At 37.4% G+C, this 16,383-nt stretch overlaps 1 protein-coding gene across 13 annotated transcripts in view; it reads left to right on the top strand.

Annotated features, from left to right (window-relative positions):
* Nucleotides 1-16,383, top strand: part of Smg7 (SMG7 nonsense mediated mRNA decay factor) — a 70,426-nt gene that overhangs the window by 42,649 nt on the left and 11,394 nt on the right. For 9 of the 13 annotated variants that reach the window (XM_090340270.1, XM_090340272.1, XM_090340269.1 and 6 more), the window contains 6 exons: nucleotides 643-805; nucleotides 919-1,075; nucleotides 2,495-2,565; nucleotides 4,693-4,753; nucleotides 12,209-12,328; nucleotides 14,437-14,863. In XM_090340270.1, the coding sequence (XP_090196396.1) occupies nucleotides 643-805; nucleotides 919-1,075; nucleotides 2,495-2,565; nucleotides 4,693-4,753; nucleotides 12,209-12,328; nucleotides 14,437-14,863 (999 nt within the window). The remainder of the gene's footprint in view (nucleotides 1-642; nucleotides 806-918; nucleotides 1,076-2,494; nucleotides 2,566-4,692; nucleotides 4,754-12,208; nucleotides 12,329-14,436; nucleotides 14,864-16,383) is intronic. The other 4 variants (XM_090340277.1, XM_090340275.1, XM_090340278.1 and 1 more) reach the window with 1 other exon arrangement.

The following is a 16,383-nucleotide window of genomic DNA, read 5'->3' as shown; positions in this document are numbered from 1 at the left end:
GTCATCCTAACTACTCGGGAGGCTGAGATCTGAGGATTATAGTTCTAAGCCAGCCCAGGCAGGAAAGTTCATGACTCTTACTTCTAATTAACCAACAGAAAACCAGAAGTGGTACTGTGGCTCAAAGTGACAGAGCACTAACTTTGAGTGAAAAGGCCCTGAGTTCAAGCTCCACAACTAGAGGGGTTGGGGGAGGAAGGGGGATTATGCCAAGCAATTAGAAAAGAAATAGTTTTAAATAAACTTCTGGTGTTCTTTTCTGTTTCCTGTTTTCCCTAATGGCCTATTTAGCACATGGTATTTATAAGGCAGGGTGTGAAAGAAGCAACTGCCCTTTTATGTCCTAGACTACTTAACCTGAAAGAAGCATTTAGATTGAAACAGATTTTTTTTTTTTCTGCCAGTCCTGGGGCTTTGACTCAGTGTCTGGGTGCTATCCCTGAGCCTCTTTGTGCTCAAGGCCAGCAGTCTACTTCTTGAGCCACAGCCCCACTTTTAGAGATGCAATTAGGATTCTGAGATTAAGAGCAGAAAAGGTCATTCATCTGAATGCAGAGTTACCTGTTCATCCTTGATGGTTTAATTCTAAGATGATTCCTATTCTTGATCACATATATATGCATTTTTTTCTTCTTTTTGCAGAGGCTACTATTTCAAAAAGCTTTCAACTCTCAGCAGTTAGTTCATGTTACTGTTATTAACCTGTTTCAACTTCATCACCTCCGTGACTTTAGCAATGAAACAGAACAGCATAGTTACAGTCAAGATGAGCAGCTATGTTGGACACAGTTACTGGCCCTCTTTAGTGAGTATTATTAAATCATTTAACTTCGACAGTTGTCATAATGTTTCCATTTGAACTTGTAGATACCGTTTTAAATATCTTACACTTTTGAATTTGATTTTTTTCTTTTTAAGTGTCTTTCCTTGGCATCCTGTGCAAGTGTCCTCTCCAGAATGATTCTCAGGAGGAACCCTACAATGCCTATCCCCTCCCTGCAGTCAAGGTCTCCATGGACTGGTTGAGACTTAGACCCAGAGTCTTTCAGGAGTCAGTGGTGGATGAAAGGCAGTAGTAAGTGTTTTGGAATTTTATGTTAGTTTGTGTGCTTTATTTGTATTCTTAGATATGTACAAATTGTATTCTAAAATATAGCATTTAAACGATCAGTAACTTTTCTGCCTGCTCTGGAAGCTGAGCTGAAAACCTGTTGTGTGCTGTTCATAATCATTTGAGTTTTTCATATGAAGCGCGGTGTTAAAGATTGGTGACTCCCTCTGTATCTTTGTTCCCAGTTGCCATCCAAAAGAGAAACCTATTTTGCACCTTGTAAATTGAACTTGATATAAAGTCAGTTTCCTACCCATGACACTGTGCCACTTTTTTTTTGAGGACAGAAGGAAGAGATATTTCTTAGGTTATGTTTGACATTGCCTTACAATTTAGATTCAAATTTGGTCTAAGCCAAATTTTATTATGTTTTAATTATAGAATAGTAAAGTTATTTTAACTCTTGCCATTTTTTTCTGTAATCTCTTCCCAAAACAATTCTGATAGTTCTTAAGAGTCTTTGATATTTTTTTGATGGTTCTGGGGCTTGAAAGGGGGCCTTTGAGTTGCTTTTACTCAAAGTGAGCACTCTACTACTTGAGCCAGCCACAGTGCCACTTTGGCTATTTTTCATAGTTTATTGACAGTAAGAGTTTCACAAAGTTTCCTTTCTGGGCTGGCTTCGAATTGGAACCCTCAGATCTCAGCCTCTTGAGTAGGTTAACATAACAGATATAAGCCACTGGTACTTACTACCTAGCTTATTTTTCAGAATAGGGTTTTGCTAACTTGTGCCTACTCTAGCATTGAGCTGTGATCCTCCTATTTTTGCCTCTTGAGTATCTGGAATTCTATGCATTAGCCATGAGGAATTTTTGAATGTGTACCTTATCAAGGGAGTAAAGAAGTAACAGTGGGTTCTACATCTAAATAATATCTGAAAATATGTGCTGATTTCTCTGTTTTCTAAATAAATATCACGGGCTGGGAGTTTGGCCTAGTGGTTAAAGTGCTTGCCTAGCATGCATGAAGACCCGGGTTCGATTCCTCGGTACCACATACGTAGAAAAAAACCGGAAGTGGTGCTGAGGCTCAAGTGGTAGAGCTCTAGCCTTGAGAAAAGTCCAAGGACAGTGCTCAGGCCCTGAGCTTAAGCCCAGGACTGGCAAAATATAAATAAATAAATGAATAAATAAATATCACATTTCCATGTCTAAAATAAGCAAAATTAGTTTTATTATTAAATAATTTGCATTGGTGTGTCTTTCATGAAATTCTTATTTTTGTTTAGGTATCCTTGAAAATATATTTTAGGGAATTTTATGGCCTTTAAGTTTCCAAAATAAGAGGAAACTTCTGATACATAGATAACATTTTCATGACTTACTACTATTCTGATACCTTGTATATAAAAAGTCTGAACTTTAACTTTTTAACTTACAGCATTTGGCCTTGGCTAATTTCTCTTCTGAATAGTTTTCATCCCCATGAAGAAGATCTCTCAAGCACAAATGGTAAGAGCTGCCCTTTCGATATATTATGGCTGTCCTCTAGTGGCTGGCTGGTAGGCTTAAGGTCAAGGAAAAACAGGCTTTAAGTGAGATGTCTTTGACTTTAAATTCAATATTTCAGCTTTGACTTTTAAGTCTGGTACTGGGTAAATGGATAAAAGTAGAAGTAATATTCTACTTGTTGCTATTTGAATGAGTCCAAAGTATAGAGTTTAAATTCTTTCCATATTTTCCTCTTAATTCTTACTTTTTTTCTTCTGGTCATGGAGCTTCAAGTCAGGGCCTGGTCACTGTTCTTTAGCTCTTTTACTCAGGGCTAGTGCTATACCGCTTTGAGCCATTACTTCCACTTTTCTGGTGATTAATTCAAGATAAAGAGTCTCATGGACTTTACTGCCCAGAGTGAAAGGTAGCTTTGAACCATGATCCTCAGATCTTAGCCTCTTGAGTAGCTACAATTACAGGCATGATCGACCAGTGCCAAACTTCATTCTTACTTGTTAAAGTAGCTAATAGCTTTTCTTGCTTTTTTTTTTTTTCCTTTTTTCTCCTTTTTTTGGTTGGGGGGTGGTCACAGGACTTGAATTTGGCCTGGGTGCTGTCTCTGAGCTCTTCAGCTCAAGGCTACCACCCTACCCCTGGGCCTGGGCGTTGTCCTTGCTCTTAAGCTCAAGGCTACTGTCCTATCCTTGAGCCAAGCCTCACTTCCCATTTTCTAGAGGTTAATTGGAAATTAAAGTCTCAAGTCCTTTTTGTGCCCAGGCTGGCTTTGAACCTAATCTTCAGATCTAAGATTCCTGAGTAGTTAGGATTACAGGCGTGAGCCACTGTGCCTGGCCCTTGGGTCTTTTTCTTAAGGATAGAAGCGTAGGAAATAGTGTCTGCTGCAGCTCGGTACTCACTTTTTAAATTTAATAATATAGTGTTAACATTTCATTTTGTTAGCACTTTTGGAAGCACAGTCTTTCTGCCATGTGCATGTGTCATAATCACTTCACTCCCTGTTACTTTAATTTTTTTTCCCATTACCAACAGTAAAGCACTGGGCAATCTGACTAGTTTTCCATTAGTTTAGTACTCTACAAATGTTAATTTGCAAAGCAGATCAAGTGGTTCTTGGTTAAAGTACAAGTGCATGATTCAGTAGGTTTGGGACAATGCTTAAGAGCCTGTATTTCTTGTAAGTCGTTGTGATGTGAATGATATTGTTACTCAGTCCTTTGAGTAAAGAACATAGGTATTCTAAATATTGGGAAGCTTAAGACTGTTGATTTAAAAAAAAAAGTGTTTGCCATATTCAGCCACAAGAGCACTGAATATTAGAGAAATATCTTACTCCAGAAGTTACATATGCTAGGTTTTAAAATAAGCCTTATAATAATAATTTGTTTAAAAAGAGAAAAGAACTGAGCATTATGATTTTTTTTTTTTTTTTTTTTTTTTTGCCAGTCCTGGGCTTGAGCTCAGGGCCTGAGCACTGTCCTTGGATTTTTTCTCAAGGCTAGAAATCTATCACTTGGGCCTCAGCACCACTTCTGGCTTTTTCTAAGGATGTAGTACCAAGGAATCGAACCCGGGTCTTCGTGCATGCTAGGCAAGCACTCTACCACTAGGCAAACTCCCGACCCAGCATTATGATTTTTAAAACCTTTTTTCTTTTAAAAATATATTCATTTAGTGAACCAGTATTCTCAGCCACTTGAACACTGAATAGTAGAAGAATATGAATATCCAGGCTCCAAAAGTAGCATGCTAGTTTTTTGCTTGTTTGCTTGCTCGTTTGTTTTGACAGTACGGTGGCTTAAACTCAGGGTCTGGGCACTGTCCTTGAACTTTCTCAAGGCTAGTGCTCTACCACTTGAGCCATAACACCACTTCCAGCCTTTTCTGTATATGTGGTACTGGGGAATTGAGCCCAGGGTATTGTGCATGCTAGGCAAGCAAGCACTCTACCACTAGACCGCACTCCACACATGCTAGGTTTCTGTTTACTTTTTTTAAAAAAGCAAAGAACTGAACATTTTTCCCTTTACATTCTTTCTGAAAATTTTCTTCATGTAATGAGCAGTATTCTGTCAAACGTAATACTATTTTTTAGTGAAATCACTTTCAAATTTTTGTTTCTTTTAGCTACACCACTTCCAGAGGAATTTGAGTTACAAGGATTCTTGGCATTGAGACCTTCTTTCAGGTAGGTAACGGCTAGAGGAGGTCTGTTTCACTCCTGGTGCTTGTAGGATGAAAATGAATAGAAAGGAATTAGGCATAAATGTAGAAGAAATTTTTATCCATTCTAGTTATATCTTATCCTCATAATAGCAACTCATAAGGAAAGTTTGTTGAAATGGATTTGTGTATGCCATGCCTTTAATTTCTTCAGAAATGCCAAAGGAAATATAGAAGAAATAGAAAAGAAAATTTCTCTCAGATGACAATTATACTTTGATACTTGACATTAAAGAAAGCCATGTGCTGGTGGTGGGTCATAATCATAGTTACTCATGATCTGAAGATTATGGTTTGAAGCTGATGAGCAGGACATCTATGAGACTCTTATCTCCAGTTAACCAGCAAGACAGCAGAAGTAGAGGTATTATTCAAATGGTAGAGTGCTAGTCTTAAGCAGAAAAAATTAAGAGACAATACGCAGGCATTAAGTTTAAGCCCCAGTATTGTCACCAAAAAATAAATATCCCTGTCTCCCCTTTTTTGAAATTATGCTTTAAAATAACGCAAAATATACAACTCCATGTTTCTCTAATGTTTCTACATCTTTCTCTTCATCAAACTTGTCACTTTTTTTGCCTTCAATAACAAGTGCACTACTAGATAGCTAACAGATCCCGGTAATTTTTCAATGGTTTATCCTTTTTTGAGTTTTTCTCAGCATTGAATTTCTTGATCCTCTTGCTTCACAGGATTTTTTTCCTTAGCTCTGTTCTCCACCCATCTTTAACCAGTTTGTTTGTTTTTTTTTTGTTTTTTTTTTTTTTTTTAAATATCACATGCCTCTAAATGTTTTCTCCAGGATTCGTTCCTTGCTCTTTCTTTCTAACTACATTCTTTTTGGTGATCAGATCTTTGTCTTGAACTATCTGTTGGATAGTTCTAACTTCTTTTGATTTAGTTTGGGTCTACTTAGAATTTGTCTCTTTCACATTTTAAACTGAAATATGACTAAAGTTAAGCTGATACTGCCCTATTTGGTGAATAAGATTTTCTATGTTTCTTATCTGTGCTTGTGACATCATCTGCCATGCTAGAAATCAAAAGAGCCTTATTTCTGTTAGTAGTCTCCTCAAGTCTTTATAATTCTTTTTTTTTTTCCCCCCTAGTTCTAAGGCTTGTTCTCTGGGCCTGAACACTGTTCCTGAGCTCCTTTTGGTCAAGGCTGGTACTTTGCCACTTGCCACAGCGCAGCTTCTAGCTTCTTCTATTTATATGGTGCTGAGCATTTGGACCTAGGGCTTCATGCATACGAGATAACCACTTTACCACTAAGTCACATTCCCAGCCCCACTGCCTTTTTTTAACATTTACTTGAAGCATAAAAAGCCTTTCCTACAGTCTTTTCCATTTTGTGCTGCCTGCTTGTGGAATTTTTTTCAAATGTAAAATTAATGTTATACCACCAATTAAAAAAACTTGGATATATGCATCCAGATACTATTTTTTCTTTTAGCTTGATCAAGGTTGTATCACTATCTAGCTCTTAGTTTTCCTGCTTTATGGTTTATTGCTTCCTTTCCCTTTGTACCACTTCTTAGATATATACTATCTGCTTACTGTGTCTTGGTTTTTCTGTTTGTTTTTGCCAGTCCTGGGCTTGAGCTCAGGGCCTGAGCACTGTTCTTGGACTTTTTCAAGGCTAAATAGAGCTCTACCACTTGAGCCACAGCACCACTCCTGGCTTTTTCTATGTATGTAGTATCAAGGAATTGAACCTGGGTCTTTGTGCATGCTAGGCAAGCACTCTACCACTAGGCCAAACTCCTGGCCCCTGTGTCCTGTTCTTTAATAGCTTCATGTTTTTATTTCTCCACACACGTTTATTCTGTGTCTAGGACATTTCCTTCTCCTCCTCCCTTCCTTTCCCTGCCTGGTAAGCAGTTATCCATACCTGTGAGGGTCCAACTCAAATGTTATTTACTCCATGAAAAGTTCCTAGAAGTTGCTAAAAAGAATTTCTTTCTTTTTCTTTCTTTTCTTTTTTTTGGGGTAATTCTATTTTATAGCTACTATTGATAGGGTATTTGAACTCAGGACCTTCTGTGGACTAGTCAGGTAATCTTCCATTTCAGCTATACCTTCCCCCAACAGAATTCACTTTTTCTTTTTTCTCAGTTCTGGGGCTTGAAGTTAGATCTGGGTGCCACAGCACCACTTCCAGCATTTCTGTGTATATAATACCCAGGAATCAAACCCAGGGTTTGGTACATGCTAGGCAAACACTCTACCACTAGGCCATGCTCCTGGCCCCAAAGAATGCATTCTTTTGTTCTCTTTGCCTAGTTATTGTTATAATGTTTGCCACATTGAATCATAACTGCTCATTCCTAAAAGTAGGAATGTTTGTGTCTTCAGCCTCTAGCATATTTCCTGGAAATTCCTTTTTTTAAAAAAAAAATCCTTATTGAAAAAGTGATGAGCCAGGGGATTACATAAGTAAGGTAATGAGTGCATTTCTTTTTCTTTTTCTTTTTTGACTTGAACTCATGTCCTTAGCACTGTCCTTGAGCTTCTTTTGCTCAAGGCTAGCTACCCACATACAGCTCCACTTTGACTTTTTCTCTGTATACAGTACCAAGAAATCCAACCCAGGGCTTCATGCATGATAGACACCACTAGACCACACTCCTGGCCCCAAGTACAACACTCTTGAACCCCATCCCTCATTTTCCCCTGCTTACCCCTCCTGACACCCCTCCCCCCAAGTTACAGAGTTACAGAGCTCATAGTGGCAAGTGAGAATTTTGCATTAGTTCATATTTTGTCCTGCTGTTTCTGTGATTCCCTTTTCCCATACATGGATCGAATAAACTTATATACAAGATGCAAGGTACAGAAAACTAAGAGAAATGGGGGGTGGGGGGGGAATGACTACATACAGGACATAATAGGAACCTCTTGTTTCCAGTTCTTGGAGTTCACGTTGATAGGCTTCATTATATATGGTCCTGTGTAATTAGCAATTGAGTTATTGAGATCCCCCATTAAAAATATAGACGTATTCTGGTTTTTACAAGTGAGGGAAACCATGGAACCTACTTTTCTTTGGGTCTAGCTTACTTCACTTAATACAGTTTTTTCCAGGCCTTTCCATTTCCTTATGAATGAGCAGTGTCATTCTTTCTGATGGAAGCCTAGAGAACTCCATTGTATATATAAATACCACATCTTCTTGATCCCATTCAACTACTAAGGGGCATCTGGGTTGGTTCCATATCTTAGCTATTATAAATAATGCCACATTGAGCATAGTTGTGCTTTAGTTATAGCCTTGTTTGTGGTAAATGCCCATGTGTAGCATTGTTAGTTCATCGGGAAGCGGGGAGCTCTTTTGAGGAACTTCCATACTGCTTTCCATTGTGGCTGAACTAAGTTTGCACTCCTACTAACAGTGTAGTAGCGTTCCCCTTTGGCCACATTACATTTGTTGTGATTCTGGGTCTTTATTAAGAAAGTTTTGACCTATGCCCAGGCCCTAGTGTTTGCCCTATTCTTTCCTGTAATGTTTTCAGGGTATCTGCTTTTATCTCAAAGTTTTTTATGTATTTGAAGTTGATTTTGTTGCAGAGTAATATATAAGGATTTTAATTTCAGTTTTCAGTACATTTAGCCAGTTCAGCAATCACCATTTGTTGAAGAGGCTGTGTCTCTTCCAACCTGATTTTTTTGGCTCCCTTATCAAAAATTAGGTGGCCATAGGTCTTTGGGTTCCTTTCTGGGTCTCAGTTCAATTCCATTGGTCTTCAGGCCTTGTGCCAGTACTAAGCTGTTTTTATTACTGGGGCTTTCTAGTAGAGCTTAAAAGTTTGGTATTAATATTCCTCCAGCACTATTATCCCTGCTAAGGATTGTTTTTTGTATTTGGGATCTTCTGTTATTCCATATGAATTTTTGGATTAAAGAATGAAGTTAGGATATTAATGGGCATTGCATTTAATTTGTGTATAGCATATTGCTATTTTCACAATGTTAACCCTACCCGTCCAGGAACATGGGAGGTTTTCCACATCCTTAGATCTTCTTAATTTTTTTTTCAGATTTTTGAAGTTTTCATTGTAGCAATTTTTTTGTTATTGTTGTTCTGGTTTTGTTTCTGTTGCTATTATAATAAAGAAATTGCTTTCCAGATATCAGCTTTGCTCTTCTCATTGTCATATAGAAAGGCTACTGATTTTTGTGGACTAATTTTGTACCCTTCTGTTTGCCAAAGTTTCAAACCAGCTTACGTAACTTGGGCGTTGAGTCTAATGGATTCTCTTACAGATCATATCTGCAAACAAGGAGAGTTTTGTTTTCTCCTTATTTTGATCCCCTTTATGGTTGCCTCTTGCCTTACTGTTCTAGCTGTATTGAAGAGGAGGGGAGAGAGTAGACATCCTTGTTTTGTTGCCGATTTTAGAGGGAATGGCTTTAACTTTTCACCATAAAGTATAATACTTAGCTGTGGACTTGTCATATACAGCCTATTAAAGGAGTATTCCATGGATTCCTAGCTTCTCCAGAGCTTTTATCATAAAGGGGGTGTAAGATATTGTCAAATGCCTTTTCTGCATCTATTGAGATGATCATATAGATCCTTCCTTCTGTTGATATGATGAATCGCATTAATTGACTTGTGTGTGTTGAACCAGCTTTGCATCCCTGAAGTGAATCCTGTTTGATCATGTTTATTTTTTATATGTGTGAGTTGTTATGGTCGATTGGTCAGAATTTTATAAAGAATTTTTACATTCATGTTCATCAAAGGTCTGTAATTCTCTTTCTTCAATAAGTCTGGTTTGGGGATGAGGGTTAGGCTGGTTAGAATGAATTTAATAGTGAACTTTCACTTCCAATTTCATTGAAGAGTTTGAGGAGTATTATAGTTCTCCTTTGAAGACCTTATGGAATTTGGCTGTGAATCTCTCTGGACCTGGGCTTTCCTCAGGTAGTAGGTCTCTTACTGCTGTTTCCTTTTCAGTACTTGAGATGGGTCCATTTAGTTGGTTTAAATCTTCCTGGCTTAGTTTGGGTAAATCAGCTTTTGCTAGAAATTCTTCGATTTCTTACAAATTCTCAAATTTGTTAATGCAAAGGTTTGCATAATCAGAATCTTGCTTGATTCTGTCGTGATGTTTCCATTCTCATGTTTGATTTTGTTTATTTGGGTGTGTTTGCTACTTTTTTGGTAAGGTTTGTTAAGGGTCTGACAATTTTGTTGATTTCTTTTTGAAAAACCAACTCTTAGTTTTGATGATTCTGTGGGGTTTTTGTTGTTGTTGTTGTTGTTGTTGTTGTTGTTGTTGTTATTGTTGGCTGTGGGGCTTGAACTCTGGGTCTGGGCAGTTTCTGAGCTCTTCAGCCCAAAGCTACCACTCTCCACACGCCACTTCGGTTTTCTGGTGGTTAATTGGAAATAAGTCTCACGGACTTTTGTATGCCCAGACTGGCTTTGAACCTCAGTCCTCAGATTTCAGCCTCCTGAGTAGCTAGGATTATAGGTGTGAGCCACCAGCTCCAGACAATTCTATGGGGTTTTTTTTAGACTCTTCTCTGATTTCATTTTAATTATTTGTCTACTGGGATAGGATTTGGTTTATTGCTCTTTTTCAAGGAGCTGGGAGTTTGGCCTACTGGTAGAGTGCTTGCATAGCATGCACCAAGACCAAGGTTTGATTCCTAGGTACCACATACATAGAAAAAGGCTGAAAGTGGTGCTGTGGCTCAAGTGGTAGAGCTCTAGCCTTGAGAAAAGTCCAAGGACAGAGCTCTGGCCCTGAGATCAAGCCTCACGACTGGCAAAAAAAAAAAAAAACATTGCTAAATTATTGGTTTGAGATCTCTCTCCAATTTGTTGATATAGGCACTCAGAGCTATAAATTTTCCTGTTCTACTGCCTTTGCAATGTTCCGGATGAGCTGGTATTTTGTTGAATACCATGAACATTTGCATTTCCAATTTGATCTCTTCATTGACCCACTGGTGATTGAACATTGAGTTGGATCTATGTGTGATTTTAGTGTAAGTAGTGTTTATTCAACCAAGTTGGGTATTCCAGAGTTTGGTGTTTACCTGTTTAGGATTGGTATATTTTCCTGTAGGAGAAATTCCTTTATTAGTACGTGATGATCATCTTTGTCTCTTCTCACTAGTTTTACTTTGATGTCTTGTTTTATCTTGATGCTGGGCTCACAACTCCAACCTGATTTGGAAGCTGTTTGCTTGACTGATTTTATTTCAGCCTTTCACTTTCAGAATGTTTGTTGTGAGTAGGATGGGTCTCTTCTTGAAGACAGCAGAAAGATTCTGGATCTTGCTTTTTGATCCAGTTAGTTAGTCTGTGTCATTTAATTAACTGTGTCACTTAAGTCCATTAATACTGAGTTAGGATTGAGAGGGTTTTGTTAGTTCGTGCCATATTACCCATTTTGTAAAGGGGCTGTGCCTCCTCAATTCTGCTATAACTACCCAGTTTTCTGATTAGAGACCATTTCTCTGTCAAAATCATGTTCATGTTGGTTTTCAATGTGTAGAACATCCTTAAGAATTTTCTGTAATGCTGGTTTGGTGGAGATAATATTTCAAGTTTTCCTTGCTGTGGAAGGTTTTTATTTGTCCCTCAGCTATGAACAAGTGCTTAGCTAGGTATATTATTCTCGGTTGGTTATTACTTGTCTTTACTGTATGGCATACAGCATTCCAGGCTCTTCTTGCTTTATTTCATAGTCTCTACAGAGAAATCTGTAATTATTCTGATAGGTTTTTCTTTGTAGGTAATTGTTCTCATGAAGAGTTCTGTCTTGTTTCTTGGATTTGTCTAGCGGTTCTTAAATTATTCTTTTTTAAAATTTCAAGTTTAATGGTGGCGAGATCTGAAAAAATCCTTATTTTTTTTAGGTTAACTTTGCATCTATATTCACTATGATATTTATATTCATTCATACAATGTAGGGCTAGCTTAAAGTGGTTAGATTAATGCTGTTTATTAAAAGGAGTGCCTGAAAGATCCTTAGCATTGCCATTACAATTTTAAACAAAATACTCCTTACATAAAATTTTATTTTTGTATTTGAGACGTCACAATAATGGCAAAGTCTAGTATATACATAGTCCTGGGTTTGGTCCCTAGCACTGAAGGAGTGTGGAGAACAGCATTATTCTTAAAATGAAAAAAGAATTTTCTCTAATATAAGGTGTTGTGTAGTTTAAGTAGAAAATTAAATGAAAGTAAAAATATTACATTCATATAATGAGCATGTATTCTCTACTTTGTTCCATTGTGTTTAAATACTAGCAAATAAAAATTTAAACAGATGTAGTTGTGATTATATTGAAGTTTTAACTGTACAGAAAACAACCAGAAACCATTGTGGTTTATTGGTTGCTTAGAAAATGCCTTTAGAGTTTAATACTTTATCACTTATCATGTCAATTCTAGGAACTTAGATTTTTCCAAAGGCCACCAGGGTATCACAGGAGACAAAGAGGGTCAACAGCGACGGATACGGCAGCAGCGTTTAATCGCTATAGGAAAGTGGATTGCTGATAATCAGCCACGGTATGTCCATCAGACTTCTGGCTGTTTTTTGTTTTGTTTTGTTTTGTTTTATCACTGTGTCAGTATATGCACACATAAATGCTGTTATAAACAAAGTCAAAATTTACATGTGATTAATATACTTGCTTATAATATTTAGTGTATAATTATATATTTGTACATAATAATGCCTCATTCTAACTCTAGTAATTGTAAGCAAACTTTTTAAAATGTCACCCTCATTTTACTGCTCCTATTCTAGAGGAATTGGTCTCATCTCCCTTAATTTTCATGATCTTCTAGTCTTAATTTATAAACATCTACATTCTTGTCATAATTTATATGGGTAAAGATATGGTCATTTTCAGTCAGAATAGAACAAGCTGATACTACTGGCAAAATAGATGTAATTGGTATAATGGAAAGAACACAGATTTTCCTTCTTCCTCTTCCTCTTTTTTTTTTTTTTTTTTTTTTTTTTTTTGTGGGTCATAGGGGTAACTCAGCCTGGGTGCTATCCCTGAGCTCTTTAGCTCAAGGCTATCACCTTACCCTTGAATCAAGCCCCCCTTCCCACCAAGCCCCCCTTCCTGTTTTCTAGAGGTTGGTTGGAGATAAGAGTCTCAGGTCCTTTTGTGCGTATGCTGGCTTTGAACCTTGATCCTCAGATCTCAGCCTCCTGAGTAGCTAGGATTACAGATGTCAGCCACCACACCCGGCTAGAACACAGATTTTTGAGTCAGATTTGAATTTTGTTTCTAGCTCAGCCACCTCCTAGGTATGTATTATTGGGATCTTCGCAGTATATTACCTCTTTTCCTGACTTTGAAGAAAAGCAATCATGCCTTTTTTGTATGAAAGGTTTCTGTCATAGTAATGTAGACATTTAAATACTTGCATCTTTAAATGAGCTTCTTATCACCTCTGAGCTTGTTTCCACACCTATAAACTAGTTTTAATTGAGGGCCAGTAACTTATCCCTGTAATCCTAGGTACTCAAATGACTGAGGTCTGAGGGCCACAGTTCAAAACCAACCTTAACAAGAAAGTCCTTGAGACTCTTAATGTCCAATTTCTGCCTAAAATTGGAAGTGGAGCTTTGGCTCAAGTGATAGGGTTACAGTCTTGAACAAAAAATCATAGGGACAGTGCCCTGGCCCCTAGTATTGGCATCCAAAGTAATAATTATTGTAATTATTATATATAGATAACTCATATCAAGAACTTAACTTAGTTTCTTAAGCATGCTTAGTTAATGTATCTGTTAGCAAAGGGGGGAATATTTTATGCTGATGATGTGTGTTCCTGAGATTTCAGATTTGTTTATTTTTTTAATCTTTAGTTGAAGAAAAAGAGTTGCCATTTAACAAGGTAGTTATGAGTACAACATATCTTGTTCAGTGTCATTTATTCCTTCCCTGCCCACCACTCCTGTAAATTTTGTGGGGATATGCATTAGATTCTTACCTGCATTTTCCCCTTCTCTTCATTAGTCTACCCCTTTCCACTTGACCCACCCCAGTATCTTCTTCCTGGTGTTTTATTTTGCTGAACTTTGATTTTGGCTTTCTCAGGAATTGCACTATTAAAGATCTCCCTTGAATTTACCATATGTCAGTTAATACATTTGTATACACTTGCATTCTACCCATTCTATTTACTTAGGAGTTTATAAGCTACGTCTAACTTCCATGTATAAGGAAAAACATGAATCCTTTGTTTCACTGGACCTTACTTCACTTAGTATAAGTTTTTCTAAGTCTTTCTATTTCTTTACAAATGGCACAGTATCATTCTTGGTTAAGGATGAGTAAAATTTTATTATGTATATATACACCACCTTCTTGATCCATGTGTCCATAGAGGGGCTGGGGTGATTTCATACCTTGGCTATGGTGAATAGTACTGCAAAAAGCATGATTGTACTGATGTCTTTACTGTATCTTGGTTTGCAGTCTTATGTGTAAATTCTTAGGAGTGGAATTGCTGGATTATAGAAGACGCCAGCTTTTTTTTTTTTTTTAATGTTACCTCTATCTACTTTGTTACTTAATACCAACAGACATCGATTTACTAATTTTTAGGTTTGTATTTTTCATTTTGCAATTTACTTTTATGTTTTTTCTTAGGCTCATTCAATGTGAAAATGAGGTAGGAAAATTGTTGTTTATCACAGAAATTCCAGAGTTAATACTGGAAGATCCTAGTGAAGCCAAAGAAAACCTCATTCTACAAGAAACATCTGTGATGGAGTCACTGACTGCTGATGGGAGCCCAGGACTGAAATCAGTGCTGTCTACGGGCCGAAATCTAACCAACAGCTGTGACACAGGAGAGAAACCAGTGGTCACCTTCAAAGAGAACATTAAGCCACGGGAAGTGAACAGAGACCAAGGAAGAAGTTTTCCTCCCAAAGAGGTGAGAAGGGACTATAGCAAAGGAATAACTATAACTAAGAATGATGGAAAGAAGGACAACAACAAGAGGAAAACTGAAACCAAGAAATGCACCTTAGAAAAGTTACAGGAAACAGGAAAGCAGAGTGTGGCAGTGCAGGTAAGCTGTATTTGAACTACAAAACAGGTAGAGGAAGGCTCATCCACAAGGCAAGATTTCTTACTTTATTCCTTAATTAAGCCTTGAGCAATAGCTGTTCTAAAGATTAACTGCATCCTTTGAATGTATACTTAGTGAAGTGTGTAAAGATTTATAGTATATCCATTATTTTGAGTTATAATGTGAGTGAAAAATGTCTCAACTTGATTTTAAATTTCTATTTTCTTTAAGTGAAGGCTTAAGTACTATTTGCTAATGTCACAGTAGAGATTTGGTAATCTTTTTTTTTTTTTTTTTTGCCAGTCCTAGGCTTGAGCTCAGGGCCTGAGCACTGTCCTTGGACTTTCTCAATGCTAGCACTGTAGCACTTGAGCCTCAGCACCACTTCTGGCTTTTTTTCTATGTATGTGGGACCAAGGAATCAAACCCAGGTCTTCATGCATGCCAGGCAAGCACTCTACCACTAGGCCAAACTCCCAGCCCCTGGTGATCTTTTTTAAATCCAGTAGAACCAAGGATGATATATATTAAGGCTTACACAGTTTCCATTGTGTTTCCTCCACTCCCTATATTCCATATGTAAGGTAAAATGTATTCTTGGGAGAAAAATAAGACTCTTTTACTTGACATTTATCCCTATCCTAGCAATAGCATCCTATCATTTTAACATCTTTGCTCATGGGAATTGGTAAAATGAGAACTAGAAAAAACACTGCTAGTTATTTGTGACTTTACCTATGTACTTTCATATAAACGGAACTATTATGGTTAAGTACTTAAATTGACAAGTTTATGCTTGGATGAAGAACTTTACATTTTTTTTTTTTCCAGTCCTGGGCTTGAGCTCAAGGCCTGAGCACTGTCCTTGGACTTTCTCAAGGCTCAGGTACCAAGGAATCGAACCCGGGTCTTCATGCATGCTAGGCAAGCACTTTAACCACTAGGCCAAACTCCTGGCCCAAGAACTTTACATTTTTGAAAGCCACTTAGAAATAGTACTTTTATTTTCCCATTAGAATTTTTTAAGGGAGAAATAGAAAATTAGTGTTACATTTTATGATTTTTAGTATGAAAAAAAAAACAAAAAAAGTATGCTAGAAATTAGAGAAAGACATGGTGCGAAAGAGAGAGATGCTGGAAAATGGCAAGAAAAGGATCACGGTTTTAAGGTTAACAGGATTAGAATTTCTTGTGTAACCTTTCTCTATTCCTATTGGTTCAAATAATGAAATCTCCCATTTCTGTCCAAATAATCCATGTCTAAATTACCTGTAGGTAAAGCTTGATATAAGAAATACATCATCGGGGGCCAGGAGTTTGACCTAGTGATAGAGTGCTTGCCTAGCATGCACGAAGACCCGGGTTCAATTCCTCGGTACCATGTACATAGGAAAAAAAAAAAAGAAAGATAGATAGACAGACAGACAGACATCATCACACTGTATACTTACCCAAGCTTTCTATAAATGCTACCTTTCTTCCTCTTTGCTCATTCTCAGGCAGTACATACCACATCTACC

The sequence above is a fragment of the Megascapheus bottae genome, chromosome 10, assembly GCF_031878675.1.
Source record: "Megascapheus bottae isolate mThoBot1 chromosome 10, mThoBot2.hap1, whole genome shotgun sequence".
NCBI lineage: Eukaryota > Metazoa > Chordata > Mammalia > Rodentia > Geomyidae > Megascapheus > Megascapheus bottae.
Note: the sequence above shows the minus strand (reverse complement) of the source record. Positions and strands in the feature narration are given on the sequence as shown.